At 31.2% G+C, this 27208-nt stretch overlaps 1 protein-coding gene across 2 annotated transcripts in view; it reads left to right on the top strand.

Annotated features, from left to right (window-relative positions):
- LOC145256399 (uncharacterized) overlaps positions 1-27208 on the top strand; it is a 48492-nt gene that overhangs the window by 12771 nt on the left and 8513 nt on the right. Inside the window, exons 2-5 of one of the 2 annotated variants that reach the window (XM_080115259.1) lie at positions 4555-4632; positions 10280-10439; positions 16650-16763; positions 20697-20758. In XM_080115259.1, the coding sequence (XP_079971385.1) occupies positions 10310-10439; positions 16650-16763; positions 20697-20758 (306 nt within the window). In that variant the 5' untranslated portion in view covers positions 4555-4632; positions 10280-10309. The remainder of the gene's footprint in view (positions 1-4554; positions 4633-10279; positions 10440-16649; positions 16764-20696; positions 20759-27208) is intronic. The other variant, XM_080115261.1, reaches the window with a different exon arrangement.

A 27208-nucleotide genomic window follows, 5' to 3' on the forward strand; every position in this document is an offset into this window, starting at 1 on the left:
TTTTTCAAATAGGCGTTTAAAAAATTATTTTATTAGAAAAATAAATGGATTTTAAAATATAAATATGGATAAATTCTTAACAATGAAGAATGCAACTACACATTGATTAGTAATTTTTATAGGTAAGTATTTTTTTGGATTTATATTGATTTTTTATAATCGACCCACGTTAAATTTCGTTTATTTTCTTCAAATCTTTTAAAGAAAACCGATTTAAAAAAACAAATATTGCATAATTTGCTATTAAACCTGTTATTTTTTAAAATTTGGTCTTTGCTCCTTTAATTGGAAAAAAAATTAAGGTTTGAATTACATTTTTCGAGTAGTTATAAGCTTAGAAAGACAGGGGGTCGAATTATTCAATATTTTTTCACGCATTCATAAGGTCAGTTTCTGACACACCTAGTCCTGAACTCTCATCTAAACTTCAGCCTCTGTCCCATCGACAAAATGTTGCATCCCTCTGCTTGTTCTACAAGTATTTTAATGGTGAATGCTCTGACGAACTACAAGCACTTGTACCTCCTCAACATAAATACCCCCAACAAATCCGACAAGCAGCTAAATCTCACCCCTACACAGTAGAGATCCCTAGGTGTAAGAAAGCCTTCTACTCCAAAAGTTTCTTCCCCAGAACTGCTAGACTTTAGGACTCCCTTCCGAGATTCTACTTTCCCAACTGTACTGACATGCAGAAGTTCAAGTGTAATGTGAACAGACATCTTGCTGCTCAGCTCCCCACATAATATCCCTGCAACTCATGTCCCCGATAGAAGCCCCCTACATCAAAGTGGCACTGTGCCTTGTTTGAAGTGAAAATGGAATATATATAAACTACCCGTTCTCTAGGCAGCAATAAATCTAGCTGTCATCACCCATATAATAGTTGCTTATGTAGCCTTTAATCTCCCATCCTAACTATTCTGCTCAGCACATCTGACAAGATATAATACAGACTTTCTTTGTCTCTTTTTTTCTCAGTATATATATATATGCATATATTATTTATTCGAGGGTAAACAGTTACATATGGTCGCTACAGCTGTTTACCCTCGAATAAATAATAAAAAATATTTTGCTCTTGTTATCGAGCACTATCGAACAAGCTCTTTGTATTCTTTATTCACTACTTTTTAACATCTCAAACCTGAATTTATATATATATATATATATATATATATATATATATAACATAGGAGTGATCTATTTGAATTGTAAAAGTAGATATTACAACTATAGAAATGCATTAAAAAGTGAAAAACACTGAATAAAACAGCATTAATGAACCATTATCCAAAGAAAGTGGACAATCGCAGATAGCAGAGTGGAAAATAGTACAGCAGGTCAGCACATGTAGAAACTTAGATGACCCATGTAGATTATGTTTGAATGAGAAATTAGCTATCCTAAACTTTAAAGAAGTCAAAATTTGATTAAATTGCAAGAGTAAAATAGCAAACGTATGTATATAAAAAATAAACTTTACCTTAGAATAACAGCGCGCACACACATACACACACACACACACAAAAAACGTTAATAAATAATAACAGTAACAAAAATGATATTCATAATTATTATAATAATCAAATATATATAAACAAATAATCTCATATACAATAAAATGTAATTGAAAAACATCCAGTTTAAAATTAGGTCACTTCCAGCACAAAAAAAAGAGAAACTGGATCCCCGCCAAAAAAGAACAAAGAAACAGGCAGATTAGATACCACATGTACCCTTGCCTAATAAATGCGTACCCATTGGCTACAATAAATGGGTGTGTGACTCACATTGAATTTGATTGGCTTACTAGCAAACACAGTATCACAGGAATATATAAAAACATAAAGCAACATCAATTCCATGAAATAGCCTGACGAATGCTCATAAGGATGAAACATGGAATATTCTGAAGCAGGAGGAATGCAGTTAGAGACTGCACAACCCTTGTTTCACTATAGATACCCTGTCCAGTTATCATTATCATTATCTCTCGAGTTTGAAATGAGATTTTTAATATATGTGCACACACACATATATATATATATATATATATATATATATATATATACACATATATATATATATAATAATGATATATAATATGGTCAGTAGTGGACAGGGGAAGAAAGTACAGCCCTGGGAAATCAAAAAGGTGCAATCTATGTTTATTGAAAGCCTTCTACATTGTAAATTCCAAAGAGGAAATTTTGAATAAAAGACTTGATGCCATACAGAGATGCCTTCATAGAAATAGATTTCTGCTATCACGCCTTAAATGTAACGGAGGCATAACCTTTTTACAACAATAAGGATCATCGGATGCTAGGATTAAATTTAAATGTAGAGTTAAATAGGTAGAAATGTTACAATATAATTGAAGGATCCAAACGGCAATCATTCTTGTATTCAGTCGTAGCAGTATTAATAGTAAAATAAGTAACACCCTCTTCAAATCAATAAAACAACTCAGCAATTAATCTAGTTATTATTAAAAATTAAATTAGTAACTTGGGTGCTGTTTGTTCATTTAAATATTAATTCAATTGATTTTGTCGTCTGACACCCTAGGTTGGTAGAATCCATGCTTACTTATTCTTCTACTTCACTTCATGGTCTAAGTGTTTTTCACCCATAAATGCAGGAGTAGACATCTTCCCACCGGAGTAAAACACACTTGGAGCCGTGGGTGGTTTTATTGTCAGAATAATAATTAGAGGACATACAATATTTTATTTATTTAGACAACCCAAGAACACAACACATGAACTATATGACAGGAGAAGCATAAGTGATTAATAACAGATGCGGGCTAAACACATCCCATTCCTTTAGATCAAAAACATAATTTATATACTTAATTGTTAAATAAGCCAATGTAGCACGTTCTGGACCCATCTGATTAAATTAATTATTAAATCATAGTCACCTTCAAGTAATCAATGAACTGAAAACACAAACGGCCTGAATTACCTCCCTTTAACCATTATAAGAAACAAAATCGACCCAGTTTCAAACAGAATTAACTAGCAGTACTTAACAACTTAATTGGATTATCTCCCTTCAAATCACCCCAAGCAACGGCATAAAAACATTTTTCCAGTAGAATAACTAGGAATTTTCAGACAGTAAATAGAACACTTCACCTGAAATGTCTTACAAGGTTTATATATATTTAATACACCCATTTTACTTTATTCTCATATTCTATCAAATTTTAAACCTGAAATGGTCTTAATCCATGTACCAATAAAATCATAATCTATAAACATTACTTGCCCCTAATACGAAACTAAAACTAACCATAACATCTTTACAAGGTTGTTACGAGCATAATATAAATATAGATACCAATTTTTAAAAATTCTTTTTACAAAAAATCAATCAATGGGAAATAAAGGAATTTAGGAACCCAACAAACAGGATTTTTTTTATTATTTTTTCTTTTTTTAAATGGCTTAGGGTTCCCCATAGAAACTTCACATAACTCTGTTCTTACGAAAATTAGGCAATACATTAATATTTAAATGGGCTTTTCCGTAACCACAACCAAGGTAAATGTTTCTCGCATGTTTTTCCCTGTTAGGGATCCCTCCCCCCACCTTTTTTTTTCTTTCTATTCAAAAATGCTACATTGCCAAAAGTGTGTTTATTCATAAAGTCTGTGGAAATGCTGGTTTTTTTAAATTTTCAAACGATACAATGCTTGAAATTGTCGAACTGGACATTGAAACAACTGTAACATAAAATGAAATACACTTTTTGTTGCCATCAACACCTTGTCTTGAAGTCTTGATTTTGCACACACAGTATATATATATATATATATATATATATAAATGGAAATGTGTAAAAAAGAATATGAAAAGTATAAAAGCTTATGAATTTTCTTTATTTGTTTTCAATTGGTGCAGGATTACAAAATAATATTATGAAAAAAATATTTTTTTAACTTTTTTTACAGGTACATAATTTTCGACCAATCCTTCAGTCTTCACATCGGGGTAGTGAAAGTATATATATATATATATATATATATATATATATTATATAAATGATACAGCAATTCCAGATAGGAATGTATTTTATTTGTTTTTTATAAGGTAATATTAGTGAAGAAAAAAATATTAAGAGATGACATCCATCCAATGATTAAGAAAGATTAGAAACATAATACAAGATTTAAGCCAAAACAATGGTGATAATGAATAACACCATATGTGCATATGCAGATTGCATTTTTATGTCAGTTTGGTAACTCTCCAATTGTGTCAAATGTCACCCCCTCCCCAAAGGATTATAATACCCTGTGCTTAAGATTTGGAGGAACCCTAACCTCAACCACCTGGTGTTAAAATTTGGTTTTAAATGTGTTATTTACTTCATTTCCCTTGTGTGATTTTGTTTGTTTTTTTTTTGGGGGGGGGGTCTTGTTTTTTGTTGTTTTTTACAAGTTTTAGTCTCTGTTGTTTTCCTTTTTTATTGTGTTTTTATCGAGTTAATCAATGATGAAACTAATATTCATAAATCTTTGTATTTTCTTATTTGTAGTGATATCTCAGATATGAATATTCTGTGAAATCAAAAATGGAACCCTGGAATTGTTGGTGGATTTCCTTTCTTTTATTTGTAAGAATATTGAAGTATATATTCTGTTATGAATCGTTTTTGATTTCAACCAATGTTGTAATTAATAAACATATTTTTACAAATGATACGCACTAATCTTAGGATAAAGTGCCAGGGAATGATTCAAATGTCAACTGAAGAAGCAATCACAAATACTAAACTTTGATCCTTTGGTGAAAAACAGTATTTAATCCAGGATAACAGATTTGATATTTGGGAAAAAATATAAGTTGTGAAAGGTTTTGAGCCAGAATATGAGTTCTCTGTTAATTGGCAGAAATCTTTTTTTAAACAAGAAAAATATGATTTTGGCCAACAATGCAAGATCCCTACTTCTGTTGTTTTGTCTCTGTAATTAAAATGAAATCGGCTGCTCCACCTATTTCATCATTGGCCATATTGACTTGCTTCTCCACGAAAGTAGAGTTAGACACAAGATCGCTTTTTAATGTGGGAAAAAAATCCAAGTCTGCAAAACGTGGTACTATGGATAGGGACAAAAATAAAAATTGCTTTTATCCAAAAGAATTTCTCCTCCACTGACCGAGGACAGAAAAAATGAAGTGAAATATCAGAAAAGATACTACACTTTGTTCCTAGTCAAAATGATAACCTCCCATCCCCATTGTCTTGCTTTATTAATTAATTGTAAAAACTTAGCAAAATAAACTTAGTAATATAAATGTTGGTTAATATTAAATTTAGTAAAGCTAGCAGAATTTTAGACGAAGATGCTCAAAAATGTTAGTTGCATCCTCCTATCTCTGTGTAGGGGTCAAGCACAACCTTAACCCTAACGATGATGTCCGGCAAGTTGTTTTCTTTATCCTGCCGAAATCCACCTTTCCCAACCATTTCTACATTTTTTTATATTTTATATTTTTTTGACTGCCATTACCCCTAACAACTACTCAAATTCTATCTACTCCAACTCGGTCCTATGTAAACATTAATACATTTGATGATGAAGCCACAATTTGCAGAGTGTGGCGTCACCTTCTGCAGGTTTACTCACATCCAGTATGCGAGCACCTGTTAAATTATCAGACTTTTTATTTCAAAAATATATTCTGCAAAGTAATCTATATATCTATAAAAGTTAAATTGTCTGTGTGTGTGTGTGTGTGTGTGTGTGTGTGTGTGTGTGTGTGTGTGTGTGTGTGTACATTTCCCTAACAAACTACTCTGTCAATTTTCAGTCTAGAGACACGAGATTTGACATAAGGGGTATTGAGATTTAGGAAAATCTTTTTAATCGGTTGTCGACCAGAAATTTGGCTGTCAAGGGGTAAAAGTTCAATGATTTGACCTTTGAAAACTCTACCAAACTCCTCCGACAATTTTGGATCTAAACACTTGACATTTTAGATGTAAATTCATGGATCAAACTTTTTAATTTGATTTGAGCCCCAAAAAATAAATGTTAAGGGATCAAAATTGGTGTCAAAGTTTTAAAAAAAATTTACCGGTGCGGTCTCTACCAAATTATTTAGCCAATTTTTGGTCTAAACATTTGAAATTTTACATAAAGTGTATTCAGGCATAGGGCAAGTTTTTTAATCCGTTTTTGGCTGAAAATTGGGATGCCAAGGGGTCAGAGTCCAAAAGATTTTATCTTTGCGGTCTCTAGCAAACTATTCAGCCAATTTTGGGTCTTAACATTTGAAATTTTACATAAAAAGTATTCATACATGCAGCAAGCTTTTTAATCAGTTTTTGGGCAACAATCTGGCTGTCAAGAGGTCAAAATTGAAAGAGGCGGACATGAGTCAAACGTTTTATATATATATATATACACACATATGCACATAAAGTTATGAACAGTACATAAGACCCGAGCAAAGCCGGGCTGAACTGCTAGTTTATTAATATTGGAAGATATTAAGAAGTTAGATTGCACCATCTTACCGAAATTAATATATTTAGCATTTAAATAACATGAAAAAGTTTGATACGCTGTAAACAAAAAAACATCTCTTTGATAGATAGCTTGTTGGTCAATCATGCTTAAGTTTGAAATGGCATTTTTACTGTCAAACAGATTAGATCTTATTTTAAATGCGCTTCTATGAGATCTGTCAGTTGGTGTGTCACACTTAATATAAAATATAACTATGATATAGAATATAATATATAACTATGATATAGAACATAATATATAACTATGATATAGAACATAATATATAACTATGATATAGAATATGATATATAACTATGATATAGAATATGATATATGATTTTGTAACAGCCACAAAAGTCCAAATATGGGACCTACTTTGTGAAAGTTAATACCGGGATTTGCGATAAAGTTTTACCTTTATCTGAAGGAATGAGGTTAGCACCTAGAGGATTTGAATAATTTGTAAAAACAATCCTTCTCTAATATTGAAAAAATACAGAATCATCCCATCTTGTATACAATACAATCTGGTTACGGATAGCAATACAGGTGACTAGGAACTGTCTGTAAATTCAATATCCCCTGACATTTCCTTCTTTGTCAGTGTTACACTTTCGCCACTTTATAGAAGGTCATCACTTATTACTTTATAGAAGTCATCACTTATTACTTTATAGAAGTCATCACTTATTACTTTATAGAAAGTCATCACTTATTACTTTATAGAAAGTCATCACTTATTACTTTATAGAAAGTCATCACTTATTACTTTATAGAAGGTCATCACTTATTACTTTATAGAAGATCATCACTTATTACTTTATAGAAGGTCATCACTTATTACTTTATAGTAGGTCATCACTTATTACTTTATAGAAGGTCATCACTTATTACTTTATAGAAGATCATCACTTATTACTTTATAGAAGATCATCACTTATTACTTTATAGAAGTCATCACTTATTACTTTATAGAAGGTCATCACTTATTACTTTATAGAAGGTCATCACTTATTACTTTATAGAAGATCATCACTTATTACTTTATAGAAGGTCATCACTTATTACTTTATAGTAGGTCATCACTTATTACTTTATAGAAGTCATCACTTATTACTTTATAGAAGTCATCACTTATTACTTTATAGAAGGTCATCACTTATTACTTTATAGAAGATCATCACTTATTACTTTATAGAAGGTCATCACATTACTTTATAGAAGGTCATCACTTATTACTTTATAGAAGGTCATCACATTACTTTATAGAAGGTCATCACTTATTACTTTATAGAAGATCATCACTTATTACTTTATAGAGGTTATCACTTATTACTTTATAGAAGGTCATCACTTATTACTTTATAGAAGATCATCACTTATTACTTTATAGAAGGTCATCACTTATTACTTTATAGAAGGTCATCACTTATTACTTCTGACTGATCACAAATCATTATGTGATGCATTCCACATTCTAACACCTAAGTCAGACGGACAACAAAGACAACATGCAATTAGTACAAAATGTATTTCAAACATAGCTCATGTGAAAGGTAACCAAAACATAGTTGCAGATTGTTTGTCTAAACATTCATTGTACAAATAAATATGTACGATCTACCAACACTTGCACAAAAATCAGACCCTGAAATACAGTCTTTCCTAGAATTCAATGAATTCACATTATCTGGAAAAGATCAATTTGTGTTATGCGATACATCAACATCATACCCAAAACCTTTCGTGCCATGCACACCACATACATGTACCTTTGACAGCTTACATTCAGTATCACATCCTGGAATAAAAACATCCATTAGAATGATTAAGCTTAGATTTTACTGGCCACATATGGACAAAACCATGAAAGAATTATGTGCATCATGTCCATTTTGAAAACAATCAAAAATATACAGACATATTAATATCCCACACTGTACACATCTGGACTATTACCACCAGCAAAATACACAAACAATTCTTACATCAGACCATAATCGGTATATTTTAACAAGAATAGATTGAGCCAGTCACTGAATAGAAGCACAGCCTATATCAGATTTTATGGCACAAATCATAGCAGAAGCTTTTGTAAATACATGTATCACTTGCTTTGGTGTTTTGCTCCATGTTATAACAGACAGAAGCACACAATTTGGAAGAGAATTATTCCTTAAATTATCAAAAATTATTGGATTTATATAGACTACAACAGCCTATCATCCACAATGCAACAGAGCTCTCAGAACCATTAAAGCAGCTATTATAGCCGAAATGAAAATTTCAGTCCTACCAATAATATATAACTATGATATAGTATATAATAAATATGATATCATATATAACTATCATATATAGTATCCCATTGATTACTGTACACGCAATAACCCTTATCCCCGAGTGGCTTCCTGGCTTTGATAAGTGGTGACTACCATATAAAAAAAAAATATATATATAATGTATAACTATAATATGTGATGCAATGCCTCTGTTCAGTCACAAGAGACAATGGACACCTCTGTAAGGGTAGCTGCACATGTAATTGTGCGGCAAGGGTTGAGCAATCTCCAAAATACACCTCTCTTGAATCAACACTGCTTGGGTCCAGTAGCAATGAGAGGCTCCAGACTGACTGAAAACAATGCCTAGATAAATGAAGAGCACATACTGCACCCAAAATTCCCAAATGGTAACCCATTTTAGTACTGGCCAGGCTCAACATTGCTTAACTATAATATAGTATATAATATATAACTATGATGTAGTATATTTCTATCTCTACTATTATATAAAAGGAACTTTATCTCCATGTGTGTGTGAGAGCTGATGTTTTTTTAAATTGCACACAAAGGTAGTTAGTGTTTTGGGGTGTGTTCTCATGCAGGTTTTGTATCAGAATGTGTCTTATAAGTATCGAAAATCAATAATCAAAAAAATCCAATTAAAGATGAAGTCCGATTTTGACCAAAGTTAACACTTTTATACAGCCTAACATCACAAGTACATTTGAGAAGTTTTATCACCACACGAGCAGAAAGGTGCAGCCTATAAAATCAACTGTCGATTCTTTTATAAGACTAGGGTTCATTCAAAATTAATGTTTCTGTTTAGAACACAACTGAACCATGATACTTGGCTTTTGTCTTTTAAACTTTGAGTGAAGCTATTATTTACAGACAATTTTATAAAATCAACAGTAGATTCTTTACAGTGCAATGTAGACTACAATATATTGTGGACAAAGTCACTGTGGAGAGGCATGTGAAGTTTCCTTCTGGTATATTGCGAGGTGAGGGGGGGTCACTAACTAGAACAGCTAATCAGTCAATTTGATTAAAAAATGGCAATTTCACCAATTTTGATGACAATAAAAGTATGGGAGAGTGAAACATTTATTGATCCTCATTCAATGCCAGACAACGCCGGGTCTCCCTGCTGATCATATATAATTATGATAAATCATTTTAAAGGCTGTAAACATGTCTGTGTAAAATAGCATTTTCTTCTGCCCATTATCGTCAATCATAAGTTTGAAATAGGATTTCCATTTCTAAATGCACAGACTGAACATATGTTGTCTTTTGAAATCTTTCCTCATTTTCCTATCAAACAAAAATTTAAGTTCACAAATACCAAGAAAAAGAACATTTTCTTACAATTTTATTGAATGAACATTTTACTCTTTTTTAATTTTGTTGTTTTATTCTTTGTTTTCATTTTTCTCCCTTTTTTTTTTACTTCCAGTTTCAACACAGATCAAGATGATGAATCACAATGGAGTCGAACACACCAGCTATTACGAAATTTAAACTTGAAGAACGCGTCTGCTGTAGTGCTGAACCTGCAACACCAACTGAACAACAGCAGCAACCTACCACAACACACATGACTCAGGTCTTTTTAAGTAAGTCATCATTTTTTAAATACGAGTCATTATTCCTTATGTATATTTATACTATTAGCTTGTTCTGAAAGTAATGGACAATTTTAGAAATAATCATTTATTCATTGAGTTCATGTGGGACTGATTTATTGATTTTTTTCAATTTGATCATTTGCTTCAGGCACTTCTGAAATACTGACATCAAGTGCCTAACACACATTTCTTTGACGTTTTGTCCAATAATTGCTTTTGAGATGAGGCATTAAGATCATAAAAAAGAGCATGTGTATTTCTTTTTCATCTCCAAAATTGAAGAACTTCAAAATTGTATTTAGGGAAAAAAGTATTGGAAATTTCTAAAGATGCACATTAATTATTAAGTATGTAATATTTTGTAGAAAACATTGCAAAAATACCAATTCAAATGTGTGTGTGTGTGTGAGACAGAGAGAGAGAGAGAGAGAGAGAGAGAGAGAGAGAGAGAGAGAGAGAGTGAAAAAATCCGCCAGTATTACCTGAACAACCCAATTTATCTCTTTGCCCAGGGTTGCAATTGAAATAAAGCCCCATACCAAGATCAAAAACAACTTTTCTAAAACAGAGTTTTCATGTAAACTCCAACAATTCCTTTTGTAACAAGAGTTTTAGTTATTATGAAGTCAGCAACATTTAACTTTATTTATAAAAAAAACCTTGTAACAAGATCAGCATTTATTCATGTAACAAGATCATGCGCTAGTATATATATATTTTACAAAGGAGTCACCACTTGTTGGCCTGGAGGCCACTCGAGGATAAGAGTTAATGAGAGTACAATAGTCAATGGGACAATATCAGTAATCATTAGTAGTGAAAATTTGGTAAACTGGATTACTTAATGGGACGACTCATCGAGAACTTGTTTACATTGGACTTGAAGACGACCATATTGTAGTCAGCTGGAAAGCAGGGAAATGGAAAGTAGACAATGCATTGTGGATTCGTTATCGGCAGCTCCCCTAACTCTCGCTTTTCCTAATTCGTCACTCAGTCCTCATTTAGAATGAGTAATTTTTCTGACAAAAAGGGGGAAGAAAAAACTATTCTACGTCAATAGTATTTTTGTGTGAGCAGTCACCTGAGATGTCAGGAATTTTCTGTTTCTATGTCCATCCTTGTAGCCATGTCACTAGTAAGGGCACTGCAGGTAAACGTTTTAACTGAGCTGATGTTATCCACCTGATAGTCAGGGACCTAAACCTTGGATTAACCACTAAGGAGGCTATCCTATCAGCAGGTGCAAAGTACTGGGGCTGCTGTATTGCCATTTGGTGAATGGATTCTGGACCATGCAGTAGCTTCTGGTGAGGCTTCTTGATGCCATATTAGTGGGAAATTGTTACAGCTTTTTTTCTCTCTTATTTTCCCTCTCTACCCTACTCTAACCATGTCTGTCAACCTGTTCCACAAATCCCAAAACTCCATCATGAAATGTCTCCAGAAAAAATACACAATTAAACCCAGAACTCCAACTTCCACCATAGATCCCTTCTACCATGTCATTTTCTCCACCATCAGGGGCCTACGTTCCAACCTTCTAGAGGTTGGAACCCAATTACAGACCGAATATTCCTAAGCAAAACTAGCATTGGACTGACTATTTCCGTAGATGAGTTTGTAATTAAAGGATACTCTAACTAAGCATCAAAATCTAAGCCCTAAGATCGCCATATGTGCCTACATTAAAGATCACTTTCCATGTGGTAGGGACATCTCCAGAGAAGACTCTAAATTACCTTATATGTGCTTCTGAGTTGCACTTGCTTACACCACTGTGTTTATATTTGCCCTCAACAACAACGGAGTTACTGTCTTTAAGAGCATATTTGAGAAAATTGACCACATCCTGTCTGCTCATCCTTCAGCTAACATTCACATCTATGGAGACTTCAATGTTCACAATGGTACACAATAGTTAACCCACTCACACAAGACAGATGATGAGGGGAGGTTCTGTCATGATTTCTCCATTGCTTATGACCTAACTCAGATTAGTCACAAATCCACCTGTGTGCCCGACATTGACAGTCAGCATGCAAGTCTCCTAGACTTTTTTCTCACAACTAAAGCTATGTTCATCCTCCATTCTGTCTCCACAGGGGTCTTCCGACCACTCGGTTATCTCAGTTAAGATAAAAACAAAATGTAATAAGTCCTCAGATGTACTTTTCCATCGTACAGTATATCGATACTCTATGGCTGACTGAGATAACTTCTGTAGATTTATATCAGATTTACCTCTGCCTTCCATATTTAAAAAAAATGTGTCCTCTATAGTATCAGATTAACCAGTGAAGATGACATCCTAAAATTGCAGTAGATTTTTCCACTGGAAAAGATATTAAGTGAAAAGCTATTGCTGGTCTCTTGATGACAGAGTAGAATCCCATATGCTCCCATCGGCTGAGAAAAATAAAATGAAAAATGCTAAAAGGTAAAAGTAAAAAATATATTTTAAGAATGAGCTAGACATCCTATTTTTAGAACAAATTCAATACCTCCCTCTCCCTGATCCAATTCTAGGTCAAATTGACATCTTAAGATTATATGCATACAGACTTTTTTTACAGACTTTTTTAAAAACTATTTTGACTTTAAGCATATCTTAAATTTTTATTCCAAATTTTTTAATTTATACTTACCAATAATTATTAATTTCCTGGTTTTTCCATCTGAGAAAAAGAGTAGTTCTTTGAAAATTTATGGATTAAAAATTATTATATAATATTGCTTGTTTAAACAGTTGATTATTAAATAAACTTGTAACTTTTTTCTTATAATTATGCTCTTTACCCAATATTGAGTATTTATCACAATAGAATCTAATATAAAATAAGTATATATATATATATATATATATATATATATATATATAATATAAAGCTGAATGTGTGTGTGTGTGTGTGTGTGTGTGTGTGTGTGTGTGTGTGTGTGTGTGTGTGTGTGTGGTCAGGAATAGGCTCCTATATGGTTGACTATTTTAAAAAACTGATTACATATAATGATAGAAGATGTATCGAGACACAGGAATGGGTATGTTTGATCTGGCAGAACGGTTGTTCATTAAAATTGTGGGGTCTGCATTTGCACCTGGTCTTCAAAGTATGGAAATAAAAAATTTTAAAATTAAAAAGAACGTTTACAAGTGTTTTTGATATAGATGTACATAAGAATACTTTGATAAGTATGTTTTAACTTAAATAGGGATGGTATAATAAAATTGTGGGGTCTGTGTTCGTGCCTGGCCTCCATGGAATGGAAATAGGCACAAACTTTAATAAAGACTGTTCATATCTATCTGCATAAGTATACTTTGAAAATTATGTTTCAGTTTGAAGAAATATGGTATAATAAAATTATGGGGTGTTCGTTCGCGCCTGACCTCCATAGAATGTAAATATATCAAAGTTTAACAAGGCTTTTTAATATAGATCCACAGAATATTGTGATAAGTGTTTCAGTGTGAACAGGTATGGTATAATGAATTATGGGATTTATCTATTTTATTTTAACTTTGATCATATTTTGCTTTGGTTTTGATACCCCCAAATTCGAAGCTATCTCTTTACAACCCTTCTTTTCAAAACCTATCATACTTTCATAAATCAGAGTCCATTTTCTGTAGGCTGTTTTTGAACCCAGTCAATGATGGGTACTTTTGTTAGTATATATATATATATATATATATATATATATATATATATATATATATATATATATATATGTATATAGTAATTTATAAAATATATATGGCGATTAAGCTACACTGAATATTCCGCGTTTCATCCACTCTAGGACTCTTCAGGCTTATGCGCATGAGCCTGAAGAGTCCTAGAGTGGATGAAACGCGGAATATTCAGTGTAGCTTAATCGCCATATATATTTTATAAATTACTAACTAGCTCTACCTACATATTGAGCACTTTTGAAGTAAATACTTAAAGTTTATGCATAAATCTATACTTTTGTATATTAATTTTATGTAAGTAAATTAAGTAGTTATATATATATATATATATATATATATATATATATATATAAATATTCTCTTCTCTTCTATCTAATTCTCTTCTCTATCTATCTATCTTTCTTCTATCTATCTACCTTCTATCTATTCTTCTATCTATCTATCTATCTATATAAATAAAATGAACTCATTTTTTCACACGTGAGTTTTATCTTAATAGGATTAAAAATCAAGACATTACATGCAAATCTAATGTGTGCAAACTGCAGCACAGGATCTATATGCCTAGTAAGCTTACACTTCCTCCATAACCGTACATTCCTATATTTTTCCCGGTGACAGTTCACTGCTAAAATCGGTTAATTTCATTGGAAGTTGCAACATCTTTTCTCTCTATTAGATTCCTCCTTTTTCCGCTCCCCATTTACACCGCATCGGATGCATTCACAAGGAACAGTACGAGGAAATACCGGTTTGGAATCGTACAAGGTTATTTATGCCGTTTTTTTTTTGGGGGGGGGGGTCTTCTTTCCCTGATTTATGCTTTCTGTTTTTATCCTTAATAAAATTAAAATAAAAATAAAAACATATAAAAAGAAAATGTGATTACTATTATTGTTTTCTTTTTTCCGGTTTTAACGACTCTAACCTTAAAATATAACTACACCTTTATTTATTATTGCTTGTAACTAAACATTTATTTTTACACAAAGAATTAATTCTTTACTGTTTATTATTACAACGCAACAATATCGTGAATTCACTTGCATTGCACTTAAATTAAAATTATATGTGTATATATATATATATATGTGTATATATATATATGTATATATATATGCATGTATATATATATATGCATATATATATATATGTATATATATATATGCATGTATATATATGTATATATATATATATGCATGTATATATATATATGCATATATATGTATATATATATATATATATGTATATATGTATATATATATATATGTATATATATATGTAGAGAGGTCTCGTGTCGCGGGGTTCGAATCGTTCGACTGGTAGTAATCGTGACACCCTGCACTGAAGAATCCCGAAAGGATGAAACACTAGTGTCTGTAGGTATTTAATTATTATAGTAAAAAAATAATTATGACAGCCCCTTTAAGAAATACGTTTCTTATCGTTGAGCACTTTCTGTTGAATTAAAAAGTCGGTCAATTTAGCTCTTATGCGTAGATCATCGTATAACGATTTGATCACTGTCTGTCTGACGTAATGAACATTTAAATTAAAATGTTTAAAATTCAACGCTATTTCACATGATTAATGGTAGCCGAATGGATACGGCCTCCGCTAATCGAGCCAGAGATGTCTCGTGTCGCGGGGTTCGAATCGTTCGACTGGTAGTAATCGTGACACCCTGCACTGAAGAATCCCGAAAGGATGAAACACTAGTGTCTGTAGGTATTTAATTATTATAGTAAAAAAATAATTATATATATATATATATATATATATATATATATTTATATATATATATGTATAATAAATTCCACAGCCAAACAACGTCGCAGCCCACAATATATGTACATATATATATGTACATATATATATATATATATATATATATATATATATATATATATATACTGGATGTACCTAACTGGTGTTACTCAGGTGTAATACTGAAAAAGTGATTGACTTGTTTACAAAGAAATGGGGAATAATTTTTATTACTTTCAATTTTGTAATAAAATTATTTTTGGAAACAAAAATTTCTAACGTGTTCATTTTAGTATGTGGAAACTTCCCTTTAATGTTTAAAGATATTACCTTTCCAGAAGTGACACGATTACTTCCCTTTAAGGTGTAAGAAGATTAAATGAGAAAGAGCAAAGTTTCCATTCTAAAAAGTGTGTACTTATTCTGAATAACAGAATAAGTATTTCCAGAAATAAACTGATAGGAAATAAAATATATTTGATCCAATAACATTATGGAAGGAAGAAACAAAAACTAAACTACTTTGAACCAAGTTGTTATTGGTTCTGTTTTGAAAATCTATCAAAATAAATTGATATGCTAGAAAAGGGTATTATAATTCAAAAACCCAATTCCTATTAAGCGATTAATTGTATATGTTTAGTTGAACACAAATTGCTATCCATGTATCTAGAAAAATATATTTTAACTATTTTGGGGGAAAAATCAGATTTCAACAACTCTCTTTCTTTTTTCAGTTCCACAAATTACTCAATGCAAAGATCTCAGCAATGTCGAGAGAAAAGTCCTTGGATCTTCAGCCTCAGTCTCAGATTCCTGTGACAGTGTTGCTACACAATCAATATATTTAGGTAATTATTAAAAACTTCTCTGGATTCTCATGTGCAATAATCTGTGCAATAGAAATAGAGAATTCAAGAAAGACAGGGTGCACTAAAAGCTCTACGCCTTAAAATAGGGGTAGGCTATAGAAACAAAATTTTTCAAATAAATGACAAAAGTGGCTTATTACCTTCATTTATATGTAAATAGATGGGAACAAGTGATTTTGTTCAAAACGGGTCAAAATTGGAGGGTTGCTGGCCCCTAAACGTGATTTGACCGCGTCAACGCGTGAAAATGGCCCAAATGTTGCCCCCGAACACACTTAATCATTTATTGAAAGCCACAGGGTGCATTTTTTGACTATAAATGCATTTGTATCATTAAATCTAACATTCCCCATTGGCTATCCCACAAGTATAGGGGTTTTTAGGGTATCTCAGAGTCCAAAATGGGTCAAAATTACCCCAAAATTAGCCAAAAATGGTCAGAAATCACGGATTTTCCAAAATGCACCTCCCAAGCCACACAGGGTGCAATTTTTGACCATAAATGGCTCTATATCATTAAATCTACCATTCTCACTGGCTATCCCACCTATATAGGGCTTTTCAAGGTATCTTAAGGGTCCAAAATGGGTCAAATTTACCCAAAAATTAGCCAAAAATGAACGAAAATCACGGATAATCCCCAAAATGCAGGTATTATATCTCATCGGGCTTCTATAAACACTCCTGTATGGCTTATTACAGTTGGAAGACTGAAATAACCACCCTGTTAACTTATCCATTTGTATTTGTATTTAGAGATCTTTTGGGGATGTAAAAAGTGTCAAAACAATCCAAAAATGACAAAATTACGCTTTACGGTACATAACATATGAATCATTAGTTCATTCATCAATGATACTTTTTAGAAACATCGTAACTTTACTACATCAACTTCTCAGAAAGTAATTAATTGTAAATTGAACATTGAATGTCAATAAAATGCTGTCCAAGAAGAGTCTGAATTCATATTGTTCTCATAGTTACCCCAAAATTGATGAAAATGGCCCTCGATTCGCTATTTCTCGATTTGTAACCAATATATTGAATAACTTGATAAAAGGTATGAGTAATTAGCAAAGGAATTATTTTGTTATTTCAAGACACAGCTTCACTTCACATTACTTTAAAATCATTCAACAGTAAAATATCAATATAATGCATTAAAGAGCTCGTCAATCACATCATTATTCTCTAGCACATATCCTCCACTTCAAATTGATCATCGTCCAAATCCAAACGATTGTGCAGTTCTTGCTCTGCCAGAAACCGTTCATGTTCCATATCGACGTGGAAAGTGTCAATGAGCCATTTGCGAGAGAGAGACTTTTGATCTACAAAGAATCTTCGTTCATGTACATCAAATTCATCAGGATTCACATCTTTTGAAAGTATATTGAGAAGGACATGGTGCTCTCGTTTCCATTTAATCATATTCACACGTCTGGAACCCTTTGCTTTGTAGACATCTTTGTCGTAAATTTTTAGCGATCGATCAAGTTTATGTTTTATCCCAGGTATTGTAACATAACGAACATCACTTCCAAAGGCTTTCTGCCACAATTGTAGTAATCACAAGGATAACTGGTGAATATGATTTTTCTGTGTCGTGGTACCATATTTGGCAGCATGATGTTGCACAGCTTGAACACATTCAGCCTCAGTTGGAAGAGAATCAAGCAGAAGATAAGTCCAATCGTCGTAATTATAATCTTCGTCAATCTGCCCTGCTATACCAGCCATGTTCATTGCATTTTACTAACTGAAACAGAAAGCAAAGTTCAATCAAATTCACAATTAATGCAATGCAATGTTATCATGTCTATTTAAAGATGCCATTGCATTGTTACAGAAAGAAAACATTTCCTTATTTGGTAATTTTCCATCTATAACTCAAATTAAGCCCCTTTTTGACAACCTATGTTGATTCCTAGGGACTTTTTGACTCTCTTTGGCTAAATCGGCCATATTTAGCCCCTTTCAAAGGTCTTTATACCCCTCATTAACAGTGCAAAAGTTAGGAGAGTGCCTGCTTCAAGCATTTCCCAACAGTTTCTGCCATGTAGAGGTGTCTTTGGGCCCATGGGAGGTGCATTTTGGAAAATCCGTGATTTCTGACCATTTTTGGCTAATTTTGGGGTAATTTTGACCCATTTTGGACTCTGAGATACCCTAAAAACCCCTATACTTGTGGGATAGCCAATGGGGAATGTTAGATTTAATGATACAAATGCATTTATAGTCAAAAAATGCACCCTGTGGCTTTCAATAAATGATTAAGTGTGTTCGGGGGCGAAATTTGGGCCATTTTCACGCGTCGACACGGTCAAATCACGTTTGGGGCCAGCAACCCTCCAATTTTGACCCGTTTTGAACAAAATCACTTGTTCCCATCTATTTACATATAAATGAAGGTAATAAGCCACTTTTGTCATTTATTTGAAAAATTTTGTTTCTATAGCCTACCCCTACTTATAAACACCAACTTTTGAGAACTGACTCAAAGAATCCGGTCTTCATTGCTTGTTGATTATCTCTTAGACACATCGAACACATCTTGTGTAAAATTTCATATAAGATTTTTCTGAAATTACTGCAAGAATGAAATAATGTCGAGTTGATTCAGATTCTTGTTGGCTTCCCATACTTATTTCTTTACTCAGCACATTATTTTATTGGGTGTTTATCACATTAGATGAATTATCACTGATTTTATCAGGACACATTTACCACCAACACATATAAAATAATAATAAAATTTTATAATTTTGTTAAATTGATCCATGCTGAACAAGTTCCTCTTTATTACTGTAACGAAATTCAAAATATTGAATTTCAAGTGAATTGTCATGTTGCAGTAATGAAAATATCCGAAAAATGAAAAGATAGAAAATTAATTATTAATGAAAATAGTTTTTAAAGACAATTAGCAGAAATTAAGTTTTCCTAAATTAGGCAAAGATTTTCAGTTTTCATAAAAATATTTACCTCCCTTTTGTTACAATTAGAACTCTTCAGTTTTTATTTTATTGAATTATTTTTTTTTTGAAAACTATTTTTTTTATTAATATCATTTTTTGTAATTTTTGGATACATTCATTACTGTGACATGACAATTCAATAGATATTACTGATTTAAATTTAATTTCAATTTTCGAATTTTGGCTACAATAATGAAAAACAACCGCAGCACATTTTAGAAATGGAATGGATTTAAGGCACCTTTCTAGCTAAAACCAAAAGGGCACATTTTCTCTTAACAATTTTTTATAATAAATTTAAAATTCTTATAGCAAAAGATCCAATATTAAATATTTTTTTCATACAAACTAATATTTTTTTAATACTTTTAAATTATTTTTTAAATATTAAATTTAGTCATGATAAATTAATATTTTTAAAATAGTTTTTTAAAACATATTAAATTTTAAATTTATAGAAAATTTTATTTGGCTTTGATCTGAAGGTATTGCTGCAGTATGAAGAAAACACAGAAAATAATTTTTCAAATTTTGTTACCATTTTTGTACATTTTCTTATTATTGCAATATTAGTTTGTTTCATTTGCTTTTACATCTTGCTGCAAAAAAATATTTTAAAATATTTTTTTTTAAATATGCATATAACAAATGCTTGTAAATAAAACTAAAAATTTTATAAATAAAATAATTTTTAAAAATAATTATACAATTTTTAAATCCATCATTTTGCTGTATTTAGTATTCAACCAAAAATAAAAACCATAAATAAAAATAAATTTGTAAAACACACTGTGCTAAAGCAAAATGTCCTTTTTGGTTGTTACATTCAAATTCACTTCATTTAATTTTGTTCATATAAATTTGATCAGAAACAAACAATGAAGCAGTAAAATTTACAACAATTTCAATAAACAAAGTTTTTTTTGTTCTTTAGATGCTGAAACAGATACGTCTGATGAGGATAAACCAAAATCTACAAGCGAAACAATGGTTTCAGTAAGTTTTCTTTTATTCTAATTTTAGAATGACTGAAATTCTTCTCACCAGAAGTTTTTGTACTTAAATTTCAAAATCAGAAATTTTGCAAGAGTTGGGGAATTAGATTCTTTCAGCTGATCTTTTTTTTTCTCCATTTCCATCCGTATTTATTTAACCATTCTTTAAATAACTAAAAGACAGAATGTGAGAGTGGATGTGAATATAGGAGCATCTGAGAGATAGAAAGCTGCGATTGATGAAACAAAATCATATGATCACCAACATTCGTATTATTTGGATTCTTCAGATTCCTGTTCTCATCTTGAGTGTTATTTGCACGTTTCAGTCAATGTAACCTCTGACCTTATTCAGATGTATTTTGTCAAACTCGGGAATGTTTCTATCAAACTTAAGAATCTGCACAGAATTTCAAACTGAACCTTTTTTTAATCCATGGGAGTAACATGTTGTCATTCCATCAGCCATGAATTTTACCAAGTACTCTATTCATTATACCATGAATCCTTGTCCACAGGAACACATGGTGTAGTAGATAAAGTACTTAATAAAATCAGTTGTAAGTTACACTCTTTTAGAGGTTGAAAGTTCAATCCTTAGTGTGAGCAACACTCAAAATACAATTGAAATTAAAGGAGCAAAGACCAAATTTTTAAAAAAATAACAGGTTTAATAGCAAATTATGCAATATTTGTTTTTTTTAAATCGGTTTTCTTTAAAAATAATTTAAAGAAAATCAACAAAATTTTACTTACTTCGATTATAAAAAATATATATAAATTCCCCAAAATTACTTACCTATAAAAAATTCTATTCAATGTGTACTTCCATTGTTCATTGTGAAGAATTTATCCATATTTATACTTATATTCCATATCCTTTTTAAATAAAATACTTTTTTAAACAAGGATTAAAAAAAAAAAAAACGCGAATTCTATTCAAATAAAGGAAGACAAATTTGATTTTTTTTTGCAATTATTTTACAGTAACTTATAAACACCATAATTAATATCTCTTTTTATTGTGTGCTGTTAACCAAAATTAGTATTTTGGGGGCTTCATAGTTGAAAAAAGCACACATTCACTTATAAGTTTTTGCCATTAAATGAAAAACCCAGTCGGCCGATTTTTTTTTTTAATTCTCTTAATGAAATACACAAGTTTTTTATTATTATATTTTATTTCAACTTTATCGAGTAAATTTTTTTTTTAAATATCTAAAAAAAAGAAAACATTGAATGAAATAGAAAAAATTGTCGTCAGTGTCCGGTATTTACTTGACAATATAAGCATAACATGAGCTTTCATTTAAAAAAAAAAAAAAAGGTTTTACACTTTGGACTTTACAGGTAAATTTCCAAAAAAATACTTCTTTTTTTTTGTTTTAAATTAGAATATTTTATTTATTGATCTTTTATCTTCAATTCGTGATATATAAAACTTTGGTGAGTAAATTATTTAAATTTTAATAGACCTTTCAAAATGGGGAGGCGGCTGAATTTAAAAAAAAAAACGTTTGTCTAAAATATTATATTCGGTTTATTGGAAAGAGCATAAAATTTCACATTGAACTTGAAAATATCGCAAAAATTGAACCAATAGAAAAATTTTGATAGATTTTTAAAGGTTAAAAATTGAAAAAAATTTCATTCGTAAAATTCAATTGATTTCATACGTAAAAAAAATGGCTGGTTGAACGCGCACCGCACACCGGCACTTTGTAAACACCGTTTGTTTTTTTTAAATAAAAAAATAATATTTCTATTATTTTTTAAACAACTTTAATAGTTTATTATGGAAGTATATTCTATAAAGAAAATAAACAACCCACTTTAAAAAGAGAAATTACGAGTTTTTTTATATTTTATTCGCAGTTTTGTGTTAGGGGTGTCAAAAATTTCCCAAAGATTCTGATACACCTAATGTTGCACTTCAATTTCTTGTTCTCTTTCAGTGGAGGAGAAATCTTTCACGACTGAGACAATTTTTATTTTTGTTCTTTTTCTCCAGGTTAAAAAACGACCCTGGTGCCTCTGTCCCATGGGGAGGCATTGTAAATAGGTACTCGTACTAATAAATATTACACAAAAAAGTACAACACCCCACTATCGAACATTCGACAAGATCTAAGATAAAATAACTATTTTTATATTATTCAGGTTTGTATTACTACACAGATTCACAAAGTTGTCAAAAAATAAATCTATAACAAATAAATGTCATCAAAGGCAAGATAAGTTACTTTTCTACCTAACTGGATAAGTTTTTAGGGTTTATTCAGTTCGAAAAACGAGTAATGGTGAAAGCTGCTGGCGAACAAGAAAAGATGTGTTTGTGTATTTATATATTTATGAACAAAAAAAGATGGCCACGTCTTTAAAGACTCGATATTCACTTCAAAATAAGAAATAAAACAAAATGCTGTTAGAAACTCACCCAGTAAATGTTACAGTGACATTTATTGGGTGGGTTTTTGACACCATTTTGTTTTATTTCTTATTTTGAAGTGAATATCGAGTCTTCAAAGACATTGTGGCCATCTTTTCTTCTTCATAATTTTTGAACACACACACACACGAAAACATGGGTAAAAATGCAAGAGAAAATACATAAGAAAGAAAAAATAAAAAGGCAATAGAAGCCCATAAACATGATATACGAAGATGTAAAATGAAAGTCATCATGTCACAAACCTAATAAAAGGAAATTAACATAGAGGTATGGGTCCGTATCAGAAAAATGGTGGATGTTCATTGAACATCATGTTCAATAGTCACATTAAATCTAATTACTTAATTAGGTCTACAAAGTGTCAATTTGGGAAGTTCAACGTTTAAAACAAAGAAAACCCTATTACAAAGTATTTAAACTGGAAACAATTCCCTCGGCCAAAATAAATAGTTATTTTAAACAAGTAAAAAATGGTAATTTCAAGCTAATTCTGAAGAGAACAAATTGAAATAAAATTGATATGATCTTATAACACCGCCGGTGTAAATTAAAAAGCAATCTTACTTGACTCGTGTCCCTTGTTTTCCAAGCATCTTAGTTGTGTCTCTTGGACAGCATTTTCTAAGGGACACAACTCTAGTAAAATGCGAGTTTTTCTTTCTTTTCTTTTTTTTTTTTGTTTACTTGCCACCCCATAAGGGCAGAGTAAGACACAACGTCGGTTTTTAAGGGAGGGGGGGGAGTAGCTTCCCAAAAAAGGGTCACTCTGGATCGTAACAAAAATTAAAAAAATTATCAGTCATGAAAGATTTTTTCTCCATTAACCGAGACCAAAAAAGTGAAGTGAAAAGAATGACGTGCAGCAAGGTGTATCAGAATTTTGGGAATTTTTGACACCCCAAACAAAAAACTGCGAATAAAATATTTAAAAAAAACTCGTAATTTCTCTTTTCAAAGTGGGTTGTTTATTTTCTTTATGGAATATACTTCCAAAATAAACTATTAAAGTTGTTTAAAAAATAATAGAAATATTATTTTTATTTTAAAAAAAAAACAGTGTTTACAAAGTGCCTGCGAGCCTTCGTGCAGCTATTTTGTTTACGTAATGAAATCAATTGAATTTTACGAGTAAATTTTTTTTTTTTTTTTTCAATTTTTTTCACTTTAAAAATCTATCAAAATTTTTCTATTAGTTAAATTTTTACGATATTTTCAAGTTCAATGTGAAATTTTATGCTCTTTCAATAAACCGAATATAATATTCTAGACAAGGTTTTTTTTTTTTTTAAATTCACCCCCACCCATTTTGAAATGTCTATCAAAATGAAAATAATTAATTTTCTCAACTCAAATTTATATATCACAAATTGAAGATAAAAGATCAATAAATAAAATAAGCTAATTTAAAAAAAAAAAAAAAAAAAAGACAGTTATTTGCAAATTTACCTGTAAAGTCCAAAGTTTAAAACCTTTTTTTTTTTAAACCATGATGAGTTTTTTTTTTTTAAGGGAAACCTTATAATTTTCTGCACAGAAAGTTTTGTTTAATTACGACACTTATTTCTATTTCATTCACAATTTTTTTTTAGATATTAAAAAAAAAAATCACTCCATAAAAAGTAGAAATAAAATAGATTAAATCAAAAACTCATGTATTTCTTTGAGAAAAGAAAAAAAAATTCCTTGACTTTTTTTAAGGCAAAAACTTATAAGTAAAAGTATTTTTTACCTATGGAGACACATATTTCTTCACACACAAGGCTAGACAGCTAACGCAAACGTGTGGTTTTTATTTCCTTCTGTCCATCCGTATTTCAAAACAAGAATAAACACCGCTTCCGGCATTTTGCTAAAATGTAACAATGCTTACGTAATGGCGGTATTTTCAAATAGTTGTTTAAAAAAAATTCTTTTATTTAAAAAAAATACATGTAATTTATAATATAAATATGAATAAATTTTTAACAGTGAATAATGGAAGTACCGATTGAATAGTATTTTTTCATAGGTAAGTGATTTTTTTTAAATTCATGCAAGTTAAAACTCGTTGATTTTCTTTAAATCTTTTTTAAAGAAAACCGATTTAAAAAAACAAATATTGCATAATTTGTTATTAAACCTGTTATTGTTTTTAAATTTGGTCTTTGCTCCTTTAATTGAAAAAAAATAGGGTTTGAATTACATTTTTCAAGTAGTTATAAGCTTAGAAAAATAGGAGGTCGAATTATTCAATTTTTTCACACATTTTTAATGTTGGTTTCTGACACTGCTAGTGCAGCATCAAAACAGATACTACACGTTGAGTTATATATTTTTTTATTCACTCTGAAAATTTACAACCAAAACAGAAATAAACAAAAAATCCTGGCTCAAAGACCAAGAACCCTTTTTTTCTATTTACTTTCTGGTGAGATACAAGTTTTTCACTCAGAAGGAAATATCGTTAAGCTAAAACCAAAAATATTTTAGAGAAAGGTATGTATTAAACAGAAATAGTAAGTTAGCTATTTTATTCCAGAATGAATATGGATAAGTTTGTTTATGTAAGATATTTAGAGAGAAATATCAATTTTAGGAAATTATAACAAAATGCTCAAGTTTGATATTTTAAAGTTTTTCTGTTTTCCAAGCTGCCAGATGTCTCTGGCATAGTAATTGGGACCTCCACAATTGTTGCACTGCACTGCAACTGCGTGAAGCTAATCAAGGGTTGAAAGTGGGTGTACAGGTACATGAGGAAAAACTCCGTATCACCCAGCCACTACAGCAACAGGTTCTAACTTTTCTGTTATGAAAGCTCGAATCCTAGCAAGAATCTGTTTCATTCATGTGCTCCACCCTTGAGGACGCACATAATTGTTGTCTAACTAGATCAACAGTCTTGACATAAAAGCACAACTGAGTTATTGGTCAGAGGGATTTTCTTTGATTAGACATGCTGAGTCTTGTAGGTCACCCAAGTATTCAGTCACAATTTCCCAAGGGTGCAAACAATGAATAACAAACTTGTTAAATTCAACAAAAGGGTCCAGCTCAAAAGCTATGGGGAGGGCTTCTTTTACCTCCTTTAAATCCTCGCTCTGGTTACAGAGTCATGCCTCTCAGCCTTCGTAGTAAAACAGACTAAACATTGTCAACATCGCACATTTTATCCATCAGCTTCACCTGTTCCAACCATTTGAACACTGTGTGATTGGATGAAACACCATGAAATTTAGGAATTAATCGAATGTCAAATGCTTTGCCAGATATTTGCATTTGATTATTTGATTGTTGAAATAGCTTGTTCTGTAGGATTTGGAAAATTATAACTTACAGCACCAGAACTCTTTGCAAGTGATGTTTTTTTCCTTGATAAAAGTTTTTCCATGCACATGTTTTACTGATGGATGGGTACTGGTCAAACATGAGCAAAATAAATACTGCTGCTTTTCACTTCAAGTTTGGCATCTTTTATATTCATCAAATCTAGCACTTTACATGGCTTACCTTGTCCTTCTCTATAAAACTGGTAGCAGAGAGAGCACACCTTTTGTTTCTTTGAGGTGAGATTGTGGCATAATTAAATTAAGTTAAATAATTAAAAATCGATTTTGTGTCTCTGCCTTCATATGGAGGTAAGTAAATAGGAACAGGGTACTAATAAAAATTAAATTCAACAAAGAGCAAAATAACAAATCAACGTCCTGAATAGAAACGTGTGCTCTATGCCAACCATCATTAATAGACCTGAGCTAATCTCGTCAGCATCAAACAAAGCCAAACTCTTTACCAAGAACTTTGCAGCTAATTCTACCTATGCAATAAAGGCTGCCAACCTCCCGTATTTCCTCTTATGTGTGAAAGCATGCTATGCGACATACAAATATCTGTGCGTGATATTGCCAAGCTAATCAAAAAACCTTGATTCCAGTAAAGCAACTGACAGCATTAGTACTGAAAAAGTTTCAGCCAGAACTCCCATACTTACAAAGCTGTTTAAGCATTGTCTTAAGAAGA

The sequence above is a fragment of the Euprymna scolopes genome, chromosome 32 (assembly GCF_053919585.1).
Source record: "Euprymna scolopes isolate OS-2025 chromosome 32, ASM5391958v1, whole genome shotgun sequence".
NCBI lineage: Eukaryota > Metazoa > Mollusca > Cephalopoda > Sepiida > Sepiolidae > Euprymna > Euprymna scolopes.